At 41.3% G+C, this 17,934-nt stretch overlaps 2 protein-coding genes across 2 annotated transcripts; one reads left to right on the top strand and one right to left on the bottom strand.

Annotated features, from left to right (window-relative positions):
- The first annotated feature begins 786 nt into the window (after positions 1 to 786).
- Positions 787 to 1,641, top strand: LOC135489947 (piggyBac transposable element-derived protein 4-like). Its single transcript, XM_064775583.1, has one exon. It carries the CDS (start codon positions 787 to 789, stop codon positions 1,639 to 1,641), a length of 855 nt encoding a protein of 284 aa, XP_064631653.1.
- A 5,854-nt stretch (positions 1,642 to 7,495) lies between these two features.
- LOC135489946 (uncharacterized) lies at positions 7,496 to 10,313 on the bottom strand. Its single transcript, XM_064775582.1, has 6 exons — positions 9,493 to 10,313; positions 8,839 to 9,083; positions 8,344 to 8,545; positions 8,116 to 8,228; positions 7,846 to 7,884; positions 7,496 to 7,587 (listed from the first exon to the last, which is right to left on the bottom strand). Exons 1-6 carry the CDS (start codon positions 10,311 to 10,313, stop codon positions 7,496 to 7,498), a joined length of 1,512 nt encoding a protein of 503 aa, XP_064631652.1.
- Positions 10,314 to 17,934: the final 7,621 nt, after the last annotated feature.

The raw sequence follows: 17,934 nt of genomic DNA, 5'->3' as shown, positions 1-17,934 counted from the left end.
ATACCCCATGTTGAGAGTTATACTGGCCCGAATCTTGAAGGCAAACATCTCCTTGACGATCGAGTTGGGCATACAGTTTATGACTACATTCGTGTATTTTTGGACGATGCATTTATTAGACTTGTTTGTGACAAAACCAACAGGTACGCTACCCAATCCATTGCAAACTTTGCTCCGAATGAAGGTGCACTCATCACGAAGGACTGGTATCCCACATCACCTGATGAAATCGAATTGTTCATTGCCATAAACATGTTGATGGGTATCATCCGAAAACCGTCTCTCAAGCTATACTGGTCTACAAGGGCGATCTTGGCAACTCCTGTGTTTGGAAAGTACATGTCAAGGAATAGATTCGAACATATCCTTAGATTCCTTCACTTCAACAACAATGCCAACCTCATTCCACGTGGACAACCAGGTTATGACCGGTTGTCCAAGCTGAGAAAAATCATTGATGGCTTTGCTCCAAAGTTTATGGATTCCTACGATCCAGGGAAAGTTATGTCACTGGATGAGGGACTGTACCTGTGGAAAGGCAGATTAGTATTCAAACAGTACATTGCCAACAAGCCTGCAAAGTATGGTATAAAGTCGTACTTGCTGTGTGATTCAGCAGGTTACACTTGGAACTTTATAGTCTGTACAGGAGAGGACAAGATGATACCGTATCTCAGAAATCAAGATGATGACCCATTCAAGACCGAAGCCATTCCTCGAATCGTTGTATATTTGATACGAGAAGGTGCAGATCCAAATGTAGTAGGTGAATACAGACAACTGTATATGGATCGATATTACAACAGTCCGGCATTGACTGAACACCTCATGGAGCAGAAGATTTACACTTGTGGAACTCAAGACATGAGAAGGAAGGGTGTACCGCCGGCTGTCAAAAATGCAGTTGTTCGTGTTGGCGAAATAATCCATAGACAGAAAAGGAACATGACGGTAATTTCATGGCGTGAAAAGAAGACCAAGAAGCCTTGCACTATGATCAGTAACATGCATAATGCTGATTTGATCGACACAGGGAAAAAAAGGAAGGTAAATAATGTTGAGATCGCAGTGAAGAAACCATCAATGGTGCTGGCCTACAACAAGGGAATGGGAGGTGTCGATAAAAGTGACCAGATGGTAGTAGACTATGGACATTCAAGGAAGTCATTGAAGTGGACGTCAAAATTCTTCTTCCACTTGATTGACATTGCAGTACTGAATGCCTTTGTGCTGTTCAACAACAGGGAACCAGAAGCGAAAAAGTTGCTGCACCTAGAATTCAAAATGAAGTTCATCGAAAAGATCTTGAGTAAAGCGAAGACAGGAAATGCACTGGAACTACCAGACCCTAAAGGCATCAGACAACATCAGTTGGACACTGTAGGTCATGTGGAACGTCTGGAATCACGACTATCTAAGCATTCGCCAGATGACACACCCTTCCAAGATGCTACACCGGGGAAAAAAGTCAAACGCAAGACTCGCGTTTGTGCCCATTGTCGAAAGGACCGAAAGCCGTACGCGGAACACCATGGTCTGGAGCAACCCCCCAAAAGACCTGAGACCAGCATAATGTGCCCTAAGTGCAACGTACCTCTGCATTCAACTCCCTGTTTCAAACTCTGGCACACACTGAAGTGAAATACATGGTGTGAAGGAAGAAAAGACATGGTGGTCGCTTTTTAGGATTTTCTTGGGTTTCACGTAAAATCAAGACTATGTGACTCTTTAGGCTTTTGAGACCAAAAGGGTCAAAATAATGAACCAAAGTACAAAATACTTACTGTAAAAGGCATCTTTATTTTGATTCTCATCATAAACATTTGCTAGACATGTTATCTTTGACAATTTTAGAGTAAAAACCATGGAGAACACGCAACAACACAGATAATTGGAACAAGTGCACTCATTGACCCCAGATTTTGGGGGTCAGGGGGGCCAAAAAACTCAATTTTATTATTTCATATGATAGATACGGGTCTAACCTACAACATATGTAAATATCTCGTTGATACCTTTATGAATTAAAAAGTTACAAATTTCAAATAAAACTTGTTGTTTTTGGTGTTTTTACCTAAAACACTGCGGGCCAGGGGTACCATACTAGAGAAAAACCCTGCGGTAGCGAAAGAGTTAAGAAGAAAAAAATTGTGGGGAAATGCAATTAAAATTTAAGTGTCTTGTGAGAAAGTTCCTCTTTTCCTCACAACTTGATAAACCTCGTCTCCGGGAAGAAGCCTCGTCCCTATTCAGCTGTGACCTATGAGGAAATAAAGTTCATTCCCCACATTATCATGAAGGATATGTCAAAGTACTGTGAGCAATGAATAACTCATGACTTTCATCCAACAGAGATATTGATGCATGCTATGCTTGAAAGACAAGTTTGTTGGATTTATTCCATAGTTTTGAAACGTGTTTGGTTCCTCCATTATTTTGTATGTTTTGGGGTTTTCTTTGCTCTGTATGTAGTTTCCACCCTGCCCTTTGGGCCTGTCCATTGAATAGCTATTTCTATTTCCAAATATCTGTCTCACTCATTACTTTTATCACTATTAACCCCCCCCCCCCCCCCTCCCCGAGTAACATGCTGCTATGCCTCTTTCCTTGTGAGGAATCCAATGTTTTGGACAGACAAGACAAACTTGTGGGGAAAACACTATTCTGCATAACGTTTTCATGTTGATTTCTGTATGCAGGATACAGGGTTTCAGGACAGGATTTGTCAGAAAAAACGCATCCCAACATTACGAGCTTGAGAGGAAGCCTGTGTTTGGTACATTCAAGAGGAACCTGTGAGGAAACCTATTTTGGAACAAGAGGCCCTAGTGGGGAAGACGGTTTTCCTCACAGGCTCTTACTGTCATTTCTATCCAGTGATTTTAGGTGTTTCTAAAAAAAACTATTATATCTTGGCCTCTAGACGCATAAAGATTTGCAGGATAGAATGGAGGAGAAATGGTAACCCATCGTTTAAACCTTATGGGGAATCCAATGTTTGCTACATATAGGACAAACTTTGAGGGAAAAAACTACCTCGATGGGTTTACAATTAAGTTGATCTCTGCATCTTTTATGCTGGGATCCCAATTATCGCCATGGAAACAATAACTCTTCTACCTTAACATGGATATACATCCGAACATTTTTACCTTGTGAGGAAGCCATTGTTTAATACATGCAAGTGAAACCTGTGAGGAAACCAATTTTGGGACTTGTAACAGGAGCTTGTGGGGAAGACAATTTCCCTCAATAAAACATTCGGACCTTGCGAGGAAGCCATTTTTGGTAAATGCAAGAGGAACCTGTGAGGAAACAAATTTTGGAACAAGAGGCCCTAGTGGGGAAGACGGTTTTCCTCACAGGCTCTTACTGTCATTTCTATCCAGTGATTTTAGGTGTTTCTAAAAAAACTATTACAATATGTATATCTTGTCCTCTAGACGCATAAAGATTGGGACTTGTAACAGGAGCTTGTCGGGAAGACAATTTCCCTCAATAAAACATTCGGACCTTGCGAGGAAGCAATTTTTGGTACGTGCAAGAGGAACCTGTGAGGAAACAAATTTTGGGCCAAGAGGCCCTAGTGGGGAAGACGGTTTTGGAACAACGTTTGGATTTCCCGCACAAGTCCAAGGACTCAGCAGAGTCCGAAAACTTATGAAAATAAGTCAACAATATCCAGTGTTTTTCAAATTAAGAACTCGTTATTATTTTATCCTCTCAACAGAATACATGTTTGCTGAGTTGAGCTACACACATAAATGAGCGAGACATGAAGTAATTTAAAAACAAACAAATAAGGCCATACCTGCCATGTTCCCTGCGAAAGCTTATCAAGTCAGACCACAACATCTCCAGTGTTTTTCAAATAAAGAACTCGTTACCTATAGTGACGAATATGTTAACATCTCAACAGAATACATGTTTGCTGAATTTAATAGCTACACACATAAATGAGCGAGACATGAAGTAGTTTAAAAACAAACAAATAAGGCCATACCAGCCATGTTCCCTGCGAAAGCTTATCAAGTCAGACCACAACATCTCCAGTGTTTTTCAAATAAAGAACTCGTTACCTATAGTGACGAATATGTTAACTTCTCAACAGAATACATGTTTGCTGAATTAGCTACACACATAATGTAAATGAACGATACATGAAGTAGTTTAAAGGGGCAGGCACCCCAATTTATGTCGGGAGATTCTAATTTCCCCTCAGCAATGCTCCAGCCTACCCAAAGCGACTATGCATGGTAATACAGTTGAGGTCAAAAGTATACATACACCATTTTGAAGAAGTGAAAAATACATCGTTGACAGTCTTACATCAATATTTTTGCGAGTTTATCCTACCCAACCTACTCTCTTATATTCTCTTTTATCTCCTAAACCTTTGTTTTCGAATTTTTAAAAAATTTTGATGACTTCATGACATCAAACTTTCCTCTGTTTACGACCTGCAATGAAAAATAAGAAAATCAATTTGCATTATCATTATTCAGTTCTTTCAATTTACCATCCATGAAAGGGACTAAGGGGCTGCTTTCCTCCACTGCTCCGATGGTTGTATCATCCATTACATTTACCATAGCGTACCGTAGGTCAGATCACATGATTATAGAGGACAATGCGATAGTTGACATGTATCATGCACTGCAGTGACAGTCCTGCCTTCTATAATGTTGCGATCTGACATATAGGATACTCCAGTAAGTTTAAATATAAAAAGTTAAAATATACTACATTTAGTCTAAGCTGTTCTTGAGCCCTGGGAAGCAAAGAAAATAATTTCATGTGAGAAAGGAGAACTTGGCCCGCCAACCATGCCAAGGATTAGGCTTTTAGCTGACTGAAATGAAACATACCTCTACCTGAACCAGAGCCTGCTGCTCCCTGATGCTTCCTCTTGGTTCCTGGATTGAAAGTTTTTCAAGAATTAAAGTTTCCATTGCAATTGTTCATTGCATTCATTGTTATCTACATGTAAATGTGTATGGCTTACAATTCGAAGGTCACTGGGTCAAGAATACCCGCTCAATGTCAGCTTGCAACCACCATTAAGCTGTTTATCCTTCGAATGAAACATAAAATAGGTATATTGTCTATTCCTAATCCAGCCCAAATGAAAGCTCATCCAACTGAAGAACATGAATAACACTAATAGACTTGGCTCATTCTCAACCAAAGATTGAAGTTGATAGGCAAAAATGGTGCTGATCCCTTTAACAACATAGCAAATACAGAAAAAAGCACAATTTCAGATTACTTAAATGAAAAATCATACCTGCTCTTGACACTTTTGAAGATCCTTGACCTTTTGCCTTTTTTGTGTCTGGAAAATAAGTGTATACAGTTAAAAATGTTTATGCTTCAGAATAAAGAAAATCACTGACAGCCAGGAAAAAGAGTTTAGGGTTGCTTAAATAAGAATTCTAAAATACCTTGATTATTAATGTCCTAAGAATTCTTGGTTTGACAACCAAGACCTCCAAGCATTTTCTCGTTAGTTGGGTATTTTAGAATAGAAATTGATACCTCGCCATCGGTCATTGGTTGTGTAATCAAGACCTGTCGGGTGTACCCTAAATTCCGACTAAAACCTCGGTGCAAGCACCTCAGGTTTGGTCTCCATTTTCGGTACACCTCCAACTCTTTGTTACGCAACTTATGACCTCTAGCTTGGTCTCTAATGCTTAAACCATACCTGTTCTTGACTCTTTGCCTTTAACCTTTTTTGTGTCTGGAAAATAAGTGCATACATTTAAAAAGGGTTAATTATACTTCAGAACAAAGAAAACACTAACAGAGAGATACTAGTAAAATAGAAAAACATTCGGCTGAACGACACCAGACAAAGACTAAGCCATACCTACTGTTGAATTAGTGGATGGAGGTATTTTGGCCAACTATGAAACAATTACGCTGACTTCTTCCTTTCTGGAAAATGCCCCTCAACGAAAAGGAGCTGTCTAATGCATGTTACGTAAATAAAAACCATATAATGTAGGCCCCTACCTGGTTTTGAACCTGTCGAAGATCCTTTGGCCCCCTTTTTAGCTCACCTCTTAGCAGAGGTGAGCTTATCCCATACCGTGGCGTCCGTCGTCCGTCGTCGTCGTTGTCTTTGTCGTCGTCGTCCATCGTCCGTTAGCAGGGCACGTTTCGTAACTGTTAGAGCTATTGAGTTGAAACTTGGTACGCATGTACCCTTATGTAATGACACCTTGGAGACCAAGTTTCGGTCAGATTCGTTTCATGGTTTGGCCACCAGGGGGCCAAACGTTAAAAGTGAAAATATGCAATATCTCCCTTAATAGTAGTCGGGAAATTTTGAAAAAAATATGGTAGGTACTTCTAGCAAAGGTGCATCATATATCCTCCGGGTTTTTGATTTGATCTCCTTTTCAAGGTCACAGAGGTCAAATGGTGTAAATTGGCCGTTAGGATGTAACGATGGCACGTTTCTAAACTGCAATGACTATTGATACCAAATTTGGTACACATTTACCCCTCAGTCAGGTGATCTCAGGGACCGAAGTTTGGTCCAATATGATTCACCACTTGACCACCAAGGGGCAAAATCCCAAAACCTTAAAAATGTGATTATTCCTTAACTTCTTGCCCGATTGCCACCAATTTGATATCATGGGTACATCTAACCACCATACAGTATATGTCACACAGGTTTTTAATTTGACCTTCTTGTCGAGGTCACAGAGGTCAAATGGTGTAATTCGCCGTCAGGCCGTAACTATGGCACGTTTCTTAACTGCAATGACTATTGATCACAAATTAAGTACACATGTACCCCTTGGTCAGGTGATCTCAGGTACCGAAGTTTGGTGCGATCTGATTTGCCGTTTGGCCTCCAGGGAGGGGGCCAAATCCTAAATTCTTCAAAATGCCATTATTCCTAGTAATGACTTGCCTGATTGGCACCAATTTTATATCATAGGTACATCTAATTCTAACAACCATTCAATGTGTCACCCGGGTCTTCTTTGATTTGACCTACTTTTCAAGGTCACAGAGGTCGAATGTACTGTAAATTGGCCATTTTGGGGAAATTGTAATTGCTTGGACCTACATCAAACCTAACACTACATGACACAATACCATGCTCTTTATCCATCTTTCCTCCACATGAGGTGAGCACAATGGCCCTGGCCATTTCATTTTCTGAAAAGGTGAATGAATACACAAAGGTAACAAACTGTCACATAAGGAGATGAAAAATCAACTTCTTTAGATGAAAAGAAACTGAATCGAATGAAGTAGTATTTAATGAAGGTATTTTGGACAAATGTGAAACAATGCTCCTCTCATTTTGGAGTGGAAATACTCTCTTGAGAATGACCCATCCAAAATAAAATGTAGGAGAAACAAGGGGCAGGATGGAGACGTTTTTCACATACTACTGCAGTATTTCGTCATTCTCTCCTTATTTCATTGCAGCGTTATAGCCTACATGTACTAATTATAACTTTTAGAATTATTCTTTTACAAGACTCATACCTTTTGTGGACTGGACCTTCCTCCTCTTGGTTGGAGGGATGCCAGTGGCAACTTCATCCTCATCTCCCTCTGAAATATCAAGAAAGAAAAATAGAATTATAGGAAATTATGGCAATTGGTTTTATTTGATCTTAGTTTAATATGATATTGATTTGACACATTAAAAATTAAGAACAGGGTTTCGGGTTCTAGGCCAAATGGCATTTGATCTTCTGTAGACCCGCTTCAACAGAGAAATGTTAAAGAAAGCATGTCGTTCAAAATTGTCTTGTACATATTACTTTGAATGGTCACTCTCACTGTTAATGGAATCTTAAGTTTACGTACCTTCTTCCATAGCCTCGGTTTCATCAGGCAAGCAGAGGTCTGTAACATTTTAAGAATGAGTGTTAGAACAAAGAAATGTGAGGATTGTTTTTCTTCAGGTGACATTCCTCGAAATGGGGAGGACACAGCTGTTTCTCATGTCAAGTTTCTAATTCTATGAACCAGGAACTTCTGTTGCACAGTGCATTATCTTAACTCCAGATATGACAGAGGCGAGGCGAGGAAAGAATAGATGTTTGGTCTAGAAATATTTTGAATCAAAAGAATCACCTTCAATGTTGATATCATCCAGGTTCTTTCCAAGATATTCCTTGCCTTTCCCAGAATCGACCAGCATCAATAGCTTCGAAATCTTGGCCATTTCAAGGGTGGATTCTTGCAACCTGAAGTGATGATGAAGCAACTTATCAACAAAAAAGCAACGTGGGATGATAATGAAATCTTTATCAAATGGCAATGTTTTCTAACGAATATTGATATCATATCATTATTGCTCACCTGTAATATTGTCTGTGAACTGAGACATCATGGCCAAGGTGGTTAGCCAGCCACTCTAGTTGGTTCTCGCCCAGGTCCAAAACCTGGCTAAAGGTTGCTATGTATTTCCTTATGGGGGTCACTTTCATTGCAGCTGGTTTCGCAAGTTTCAGGCGTTGCACAATTTTATCCAAACAGTCACCTGCCCGCAAACAACCTTCCCCTGAAGCGATGTAAGTCATTATTAACGTTTTGAAATGGCAAAATGCTTCAGGTAAACTAACATGTAAGGGGAAACACCTGTTACCCAAATGAAGAATTATTGCAAGTAATCATTCATCCTATTTGCAATTGAAGTCATCAGACAACACAGTGCCAGCTTTCCATGAGCTATTTCATATTTGGCCAGGTCTCCAATTCCTCCAGAAATAATATCTGTAACTGGTACTATTTGAAGAGGATGATAATTTTCACTAATAAACTATTGTGGTTCCTTCAATCATTATCTTCCCTCACCTGTGGTCGCAAAGAAGTATATGTTTGTTGATGGAATGCCAACTCTGTTGCGATGCATCATAAGTTGTGCCATTGGCGCTTTGCACTCTACAGGAATCAAGACAGGCACCTTCCTTCCCCTCTTGCCTCGCAATTCAACCATGTCCAAAGTTTTGACAAGCTTCGATTCTAATGGTGTCATAACCTCTTTGATAGTATCGAGACCTGCACTGACCCAATCTGGTCTATCGGTGTATGATGTAACCCTAAGAAATCAGGAGTATTGAAGTTCTGAACAAATTATCATGAGGACAATGGTTATATCCGAATATGACTTCTATCAAAACCCATTGTACATGTATATATTAATCCTGGCCTATATAAAGCATCATCTTTTACAATGTGTCAATTGTTAGTTTAAATTACATTGGATTTAGAGAAGTGGAAACAGCATTGTAGGCCACCACTTGTTCTAATATATAATGGGCTGGGAGTTGAAAAATGTATAATGTCCCATTCTTCGACCATAACTCTGAATGTCTTCAGGTTTGCTGTAATAATGTATGATAGGGTACAAATAACATATTCAGGGATGATGAAACAATGGGACCTTTCACATTTTGAACTTCCAGCCCCTTTCAAACATTTTTGGCAGATCATCTTCTTCAAACTTACAACATTTGTTCAATTTCCCCTGGTCGACGTCTGTTGAAGGTCATCAGTCTAGCCAAGACCAAGGTTTGCAGCTCTCGGTAATCCTGCATGTTGCTTTTATCACCATCAGTTGAACATACAGCCAGCTGGTTTTTCAAATACTCGGTAACTTTCGTAATGTCTTCGGACTTGGGCAGATTCGCAGGTTTGTTAAATTTTCGTGTTGCAAGATTTGATCGTGCCAGGGATGTTATCTTTTCAATCCACTCTGTATCCTTTAGTGTCAGGAAACGTTCTGCCTCTTTGATACCAACATCATCATTTTCACGAATGGACAGTGCCCGTTTGATGGCGGCTAGACGCTCAAGATTGTGACCGTTCTTTATGGCCACACTTGGATTTTTCAGCTCTTTGTCCTTTGCAATTTCACCTGCTGTTTCAATGGCAGCCCTCACACAGAGGTCAAACATATTGGGTGCTAGAAACTGCCACATGGATGCATCCTTCTTGTCTGGTTCAAGCTCCCGAAGTTGAATCAGTAACCTTCCACATTCTCTCATTTTTTGTGATACATAGTTCTTGCTCTTTGCTTTGTTGGACCTTGCTTTTCTCCCCCACGAATTTCCTAACTCAACAATCAACTGGTCTTGAATGGCTGCTTTCTTAATCTCGTCATCTTGCATTGAAGGGAACACCTTTGATCGGACAAATTCTGAAGCTGTACTTTCTTCCACATTACCCAGAATGACTTCACTTTCCAACTTTGCCGTTGATGCTGTATGTCCATCTGTGAAATGGCAATGGCTCCTCTGATGTTTTACCAGATCTGATTTCAGGAACATGCCATAGCAGAAAGAACACGGCCCGTATTCCGATGCGGAAAAATCTCCAACTGGTCTTCGAACAAGGATTAGTTCTCCGTCACCCTCATCCAGTACATTCTTATTATGGTTAAAATCTCCCTTGTTTCGAATCAGTTCAAAAATTTTATTTCTAGCATGCAGTTTTTCTTTTTTTCATCGGCAGTATCTTTATCGGTAACCTTGATTGCCATGAGATCCCTCACTTTCTTTTCATCTGAATGCTTTCGCTCGAGCTGGTCACTTATCTTTGACATCATCTTCTTACAAAAGAGACAACAGTGATACTTGTTATGGACGCGTAACATTTTCTTTTCTCTCCCTGTACGGCAATGTCGCTCACTCTTACACACGGACTTTATGAAGAGGGAGCTACCTTTTGAGTAGGTGACAAGTGGCTTTGAGCTAGCAGACTCTACCCGAGCACTGTGCTTGGAACGTTGAAGTTCAGAGAGCAAAGTAACGTCGCTTTCCTCTCCACTGCTTGCAGAAACGTAGGAAATCGGTTCATATGTTGGGTCATTATCTTCTTCAGAGGAGTCTTCAGAGTCGGTGGCAACCTCCCTGTTGGCAGGATCATGCATGTATTCAATTGTTTGTTGTGCCTTTGTGAAAGCCACGCTGCTAGTTATTGACTGATCCACATCAGTGGAAGCCACGCTGCTGGTTGTCGGTTGATCCACATTGGCAGAAGCCATGCTGTTTGGCATTTTATCTACATCGGCAGACGGCATGTTATTTGCTGGATCATGTTGAGTCATTTTGTCTGCATCAACTCCTTCTAGTGCTGCCGCTATTTTATCTAATACTTCAGACTCGGTGATATCTGAGCCAGCCAACTCGACAATCATGTCTGTTAGGTCGTTATCATCTTCTGTGAAGAACCAACTAACACTGCTAGTTTTCATTTCATCCACATTGGCAGAGGCCAGGCTGCTAGTTTGCAATTGACCCACATCAGCGGAAGCCACGCTGCTAGATGTCAACTGATCCAGGTCGCCGGAAGGCACGCTGCCAGTCATCAGTTGATCGGTGGAAGCCACGCTGCTAGTCGTTGGTTGATCGGTGGAAGCCACGCTGCTAGTCATCAGTTGATCGGTGGAAGCCACGCTGCTAGTCATCAGTTGATCGGTGGAAGCCACGCTGCTAGTCATCAGTTGATCGGTGGAAGCCACGCTGCTAGTCATCAGTTTATCGGCGGTAGCCACGCTGCTAGTCGTTGGTTGATCTGAGTCGGCGGAGGCCGAACTGTAAGTTGTCGATTGTTCCACATCGACGGAGGCAACTCTGCTAGCTGTCGATTGATCCTCATCGACGGAGGCAACTCTGCTAGCTGTCGATTGATCCTCATCGACGGAGGCAACTCTGCTAGCTGTCGATTGATCCTCATCGACGGAGGCAACTCTGCTAGCTGTCGATTGATCCTCATCGACGGAGGCAACTCCGTTAGTTGTCGATTGATCCACATCGGCGGAGGCAACTCTGTTAGTTGTCGATTGATCCACATTGGCGGAGGCAACTCTGTTAGTTGTCGATTGATCCACATTGGCGGAGGCAACTCTGTTAGTTGTCGATTTATCAACATTGGCGGAGGGCACCGTGCTAGTTGTTGATCGATCCACACTGGTGGAAGCCCCGCTGGTAGTTGTTGATTGATCTACATTGATGGAATGCTGAGAATTCAGTGAAAGCTTGTGCTCACAGTTGGCCAAATCTGTCGTGAATTTTTTGATGAGGTTTTTGGCCCTCCTCAGAAGTATTTCTACCAAAAATAAAAAAGGGCTGCATCAGCAATTGAATATTAGGCCACAAAGGGGATCAGTTTAAAGGTAGAGATAAAAGTTCGACCAACCTAAAACGTTCTGAAATACTAAGATTGTACGATATAAGATCGTTCACAGACAAATTTCAGCTAATAAATTTCTTGAAAAAATCTAAATTAAACAAAGGTTTTGAGGAGTTTTCACCAAGGGCCATATATTATGTGTACCAAGTTTGAGTTCAGTGGCAATGCATGACGATGATGGGCGACAAACACAACATAATGTTAAAGGCTCACCTGTGGTGAGCCAAAAAACACTTCTACATCAACAGAAAATATTTAAAAATAGAATTTGTAAATGAACAGAAACAGCAAATCAACATCATCATAAATAAAAAATAAAAAATTCATCATTTTCTGCTTAAATATACCTTCACTTTTTTTAGCTTCCACTTGTTTGGTTGTTTTGAAATGGCAAATGTTTTTGCCGTCATTTATGATTTCTCTGAATGAAACAACAGAAATGTTCACAAATTCGCTTGGCTGGCATGATGTTTGCAGCCGAGTTACCTGGTGAAGGGTACCATTGTTGAATTCAAGGGCTAAAAGAGGGCCTAGTGGCTGAAGGGCTAGGTCTGGTGTCAATTGCAAAGGAAATGAATGGGTGGGTTGAAATCCGGGCTATGGAATAGTCGCCTTTGGAGTTTGGGGTATTTTATTCGCAGTATTTTCCTAAGTCATTTTGTTGAATGTCTTCTTTAGTCAGAAAACTATTCAGCAGAAATGGGAAAAAACATATGGCAAGTGATAAGTAGCATGAAGCAATTTTTTATGGACCCTCCGCTGCGGAGTGGAAGGGGATGGGACTAATCTACACTTTACAGATCACATGTAATCCATGCTTTACAGAATTATACTTACTCCGTTGTCTCTCAAAAAAATCGTACCGTCACTTTACCGTCTTTAGTGTCGAAAACGTAGCCTGGCCACCAAACTCCCCATGATGTCCTTAGACAGACAAATACCAAATCACCAGGTCGATATAGGTGATCTGAAATGAACACAGGGGACAGGCGACATTAGGCCTTATTCCAGGGGGCCACCAAGTGTATCAACCCATCATCTTCTTACACACCTCCCCCACCTGTTATAAAAATGGGTATTTCAAGGAAAAAACAGAGCATACTTTAGTTATTCTAGTAGCATGTCAGAATGTGGGCAACCATATCATAGTGAAACCACATTGAATTAGGAAATATTGCCAATCAATTCAAACATGACAGCAAAAGAACACTTACCAAGTCGCTTCTGTTTCCTTTTTGGCATCTTAAAACTGAAATTATGAAAGATAAAATTTTACATGTTTGATTATTATTTCAAACAAATGCCACTCTTAGATTATCAAGCAAGATCACACGATCACTGCCCTAGCTGTGGCACCTCATCCGAGTGACTTATGGGGATGCCCTGGCATAGGAGGCACACTTGTGGGGAAATCAGAAAATGTCTCACAATGAGGTCTTGATTGGTAGCACCGAAAACAGCAAGCCAAAGTGAAACATTTGGCATGTTGTTCATCCTACTAAGGTAGGCCAACATACCAAACATACCAAAGGGAGAGATGTACGTTTCAGTAAGAAAGGAAAATTGCACCCCGGCTGCCCTGTCTAGATATTGGCCTCATGCCTATTATTTGTGGTCTACTTTTGAAGTAGAAATGTATAAAATCTTTCGTGAAACAATGCCCTCTGGGGGTATATATTTAGGTCTACTCGAGAGGATTGGGGGGTCAACTCAATCTTAAATTGTTGGGATGTGTTCCGACAGCAGAAAGAGGTGAGACAGACCGCACCCTGCTTAGTGAAACCAACACGTTATAGGCCGAGCCCAAATATGTCTTTAGCCCTGTAGCATGCAGTAGGCCTACCACCTGGAAACTACTATCCGAGTTGTGGAATATTAATCTGTTACTTGTGGGGAAAGTAGGTATAAAACTGACATCAAGCAAAAGAAATTTGGCGTCATGTTGCTTCCCTCCTTCATATCCAAGATGAAGAGAGACATGTCAGGAAATGAAATTGCATAGGGCCTACCACCTCTCCCTAAACTCCCCATGGTCTAGTGAAGCCCTGCACTGAGCCAAAAATCCAGCATAATCAGGTGAATGTTAATAGAATAAAATATTAGTAACCAAGTTAAACAGTTATTGTGCTAATTCAAAAAATAATTCCCTGAAGAAGCAGTTACCTTGTGATTGAACGCATCAGCACCAAAGAAAGCTTCCTCAAACAGCTTTAAAAATGGCTTAATATTGAACAGCAAAATCATTGGCTTACCCAAAGCTACTCTAGCCACTGCAGGGCCACCCAGTGCTCCCCTGCCGTAGGCGGCGTGTAAAAGCACACAAAATGTTCTATATTGTCACAGTCAAATAACACCTGAAGTGCTATATTCAAGTCTGTATACGAATAGAAAAAGATACACTGCCTTCCCAAAATCACAGAATCTGTACAGTCCAATTCAAGTGTAGAAAATGTCTCGAGAAATACAAGAAATTGGCCTTCTCGGCAAAATATAATGGTTGGGAGTGCCATCAAGATCCTGGAAGACTAATTAAGGGAGGCTGAAGGCCTTCAATCAAGCCATGAACACAAGGCCAGGGGCACTGGGGGTATAGATCCAACTCAAGCCTAAAAATAAGAATAAAGAGGTGGTTTTTAAAACAAACGAGAGTATAGTACTCAATACCCCCTTTCGCCTATCACCCAAATTTACAAGTCAGGCATGTCAGGAGTTGACAAAGTGGAAATGACCCCTTATGGGGAATATTATCCCCACAAAGTGATAACGCCTCAGTTAGGAGTCAGGAGTTGCATACGGAAATGAGCCCTCATGGGGAATATTAGCATCCCACAGGTTAATAACTCCTCAGTTAGGAGTCAGAAGTTGCATGCGGAAATGAGCCCTTTTGGGGAATATTAGCATACCCACAAGTTAATAACTCCTCAGTTAGGAGTCAGAAGTTGCATACGGAAATGAGCCCTTATGGGGAATATTAGCATCCCACAAGTTAATAACTCCTCAGTTAGGAGTCAGAAGAAATGAGCCCTTATGGGGAATATTATCCCCACAAGTTAATAACTCTTCAGTTAGGAGTCAGGAGTTACATGCAGAAATTAGCCCTTATTATGGGGAACTAGCAAATTACCTAGCCAGTGGACGGTCGATGGGTGAAAGAGTGATGGGGCATTTTGGCAATGAAATCTGGTAAGTGTGGTAGGTGTGAAGGACACTGATTTGACATAGGCCTAATCTACTGGGCACTGGCATGTGGGGTTAGGGAGAATAATATTGCCAATTCTGTTTCCCGATGATAGGCTATTGCAACGTGCGCTCATCACGTTTTCCGAGACGGTTATGGATATTTGAATCCCAGTATAGTTCCTGATGATTGTAACTTTTGGGCTATCCCGTCGCCTCAATCCGAGCATCCCGAAAAAATACATTTCCTTCCCTCACTGACTTTGGCCACTGTCCCCGAAAAAAAATGATTTGTGGCATGCAGGCATTGTCAAAATTGATTTTATAGATACATTTTTTCTTAAAAAGGTCCTTTCTATGGAAAGGTTTTGGACAGGACACCATCTACGTAACCACGCTAACATGCCTTGAAGAATGGCTGGAAGTAAACAATGGGAAGTCTAGCACACTGTCCAGCACACAGCATTCTCCTCTGCCAATGTACCCAGTAGTGTAAACAGGTCAACAATGCCAAAGTAGGCCTATGCATTGTTGGGGAAGATTATTTATTGATTATTCAGCCAGCGAGGTTCAGCACTGTCTGCATAGTAAACACGGTCAAGGAACTTTGGCCAGGAACTCAAAGGGGGATGCGGGGGGATGACTAACTTCGGGGGGGGGGATGAGTGGAGAGGGCAAGGCTCCCAGGAAACTGGTTGAATCGTCCGTCCCAGAGGTGGCTGACTGCGGTTGTGCAAACAAAACAAACCAACTTTGCCATCTTCAAAGGCACATTTTCAGGTTTATCTTCAAAATTTCTAAGGTCTAAAACCTTACTGGGAATTTCCACTATACCTGCATGCAGACAATTATGAAATCGTGTAGCCTTTATACATGTCAAAGGACCCTGGGAGAATGATACATGTATGTATTGTTCATTGCAATAACCATCCTCTAGGTTGTATTGAGAATGGGGAAGTACCCAGAGGATTGCATGCTTTCAACCTTGAAGGAATAAAATAACAACAGGGGTGCAGGGAGAATTGAGGAACCCTGCAGAAAATCATTGATTACTCAGTTATGACTTCAGATCTCTGCAATATTGTTTTTGGAGAACCTCACTGGTGGTTCCTAGGTCCCAGGCGCAGTTGTCAATATGTTGTGGAGGGTGCCGATCTCAAGAAGGGGGCCAGACACATGAATGAATGCCTCTACGGACATGACAGTCTTATTGTATAGATAATAGCATCCCCACAAGTAAATAACTCCTCATACTTTACGAGTCAGGAGTTGACACTTATGGGGAATATCAGCATCCCCACGAGCAAATAACTCCTCAGTTACGAGTCAGGAGTTGACAACTAAAAATGACAATTTGTGAGGAAGTAGAAGAATCCCTGCAAACATTAAACATCTCCGCATGGATTCAATCTGTGGAAAAGAACCTTAAAGGGGACCGTTAAGTGGAGACTGCATAAAAACAAGCGGTTTCTCCTTGTGGGACATTCATACATTTTTTTTCCTTATGGGGTATTTTCAATGTTGCTTTTCAATTACCCCAGAAGGCTTCCCAGGGAGGAAAGCTTCTGGGGAATTGAAATATTCCCCACAAGTGACGATTTACCCCATTAAAGGCAACATTGATTATAATCATTTCCGCATAAGGCTAACATATTAGAACACCTAACATCTACAGTATTTAGCAATTTTTCAGGTTTCTGATTTTGTATGTATAAATTATGTATAATTTCACTTTGTAGTGAGATCAGAAACCTGAGAAATTGCTTATACTGTTTTGATGTCAGTTGTAGGCCTACTCAAATCTTTGGAGGGGTGGGGGGGGGGGTGTAGTTACATGAACTTAACCCTTTCCAGACTGGGCCTTACCCTGGCCCCAGACTGAAGCATTTTTAGCCTAAATTGGCTAAAAATTTCAAACCAGGATTTCTCAAAAACTACACTATAGAATGTCATGAAACCAAAAGGAGTTGACAGAAAACAGATGAGGGTTTTTAAAAAAAATTTTTTTGGGGGGGTGGGACCTCTGTTGAGGTCACGTGACCAAGATGGCCGCCGGCCGGGCTGCTGCAGACTCATTTTTTTCCCTTAAAACTGTTCTAACTCTGTCAATTCCTAATGTATTTCAATAAAGTCAACTTTATATGAAAGCAGTGAGTCTCTCCTGTCATTTGAATGCAAAACTACTCACCTAATTGTCATCATTGTCTATTAGGGGGTGTCCAGAATAGTCAACTTCAGTATGGTAAGCTTCAATGCAGTCCCTGTCCACGTGTAGTCCCGGGTGTGATGGACAAATTTTGCACACCATCACTGTTTCCAATGGTTTGCCAGATGGTCCTCTTAGGCCCCTAGCATAGCAAACTTTACAGTTCTTTGTTTTCCTCCGCTTTCCACTGGGTACAAATCCTCTGAGGACAGGAAAATGACGTCCGGTAAGTCGGTGCACGGTCTCCTCCCGAATGACAAGTTTGTTCAGCTTGGGACTTGATGTCAGTAACATGGCTACAACATCATGCAAATAGTTCAGAAAAGGAGTTTTTTTTCCTTGCTGAAGATTGTACAACTTGTTTGCACTGAGGC

Source organism: Lineus longissimus, chromosome 6 (genome assembly GCF_910592395.1).
Source record: "Lineus longissimus chromosome 6, tnLinLong1.2, whole genome shotgun sequence".
Classification (NCBI taxonomy): Eukaryota; Metazoa; Nemertea; class Pilidiophora; order Heteronemertea; family Lineidae; genus Lineus; species Lineus longissimus.
Note: the sequence above shows the minus strand (reverse complement) of the source record. Positions and strands in the feature narration are given on the sequence as shown.

What these genes read in the sequence shown, in the direction of transcription:
- LOC135489947 (XM_064775583.1), top strand. Translation starts at nt 787, where the DNA reads ATGGATCGATATTACAACAGTCCGGCATTGACTGAACACCTCATGGAG.
- LOC135489946 (XM_064775582.1), bottom strand. Translation starts at nt 10,313, where the DNA reads ATGTTCCTGAAATCAGATCTGGTAAAACATCAGAGGAGCCATTGCCAT. An exon ending in ATACTTCTTTGCGACCACAG is followed by an intron (nt 8,546 to 8,838) that starts GTGAGGGAAGAT and finishes ACATCGCTTCAG; the next exon opens with GGGAAGGTTGTTTGCGGGCA. An exon ending in GTTCACAGACAATATTACAG is followed by an intron (nt 8,229 to 8,343) that starts GTGAGCAATAAT and finishes TCATCACTTCAG; the next exon opens with GTTGCAAGAATCCACCCTTG.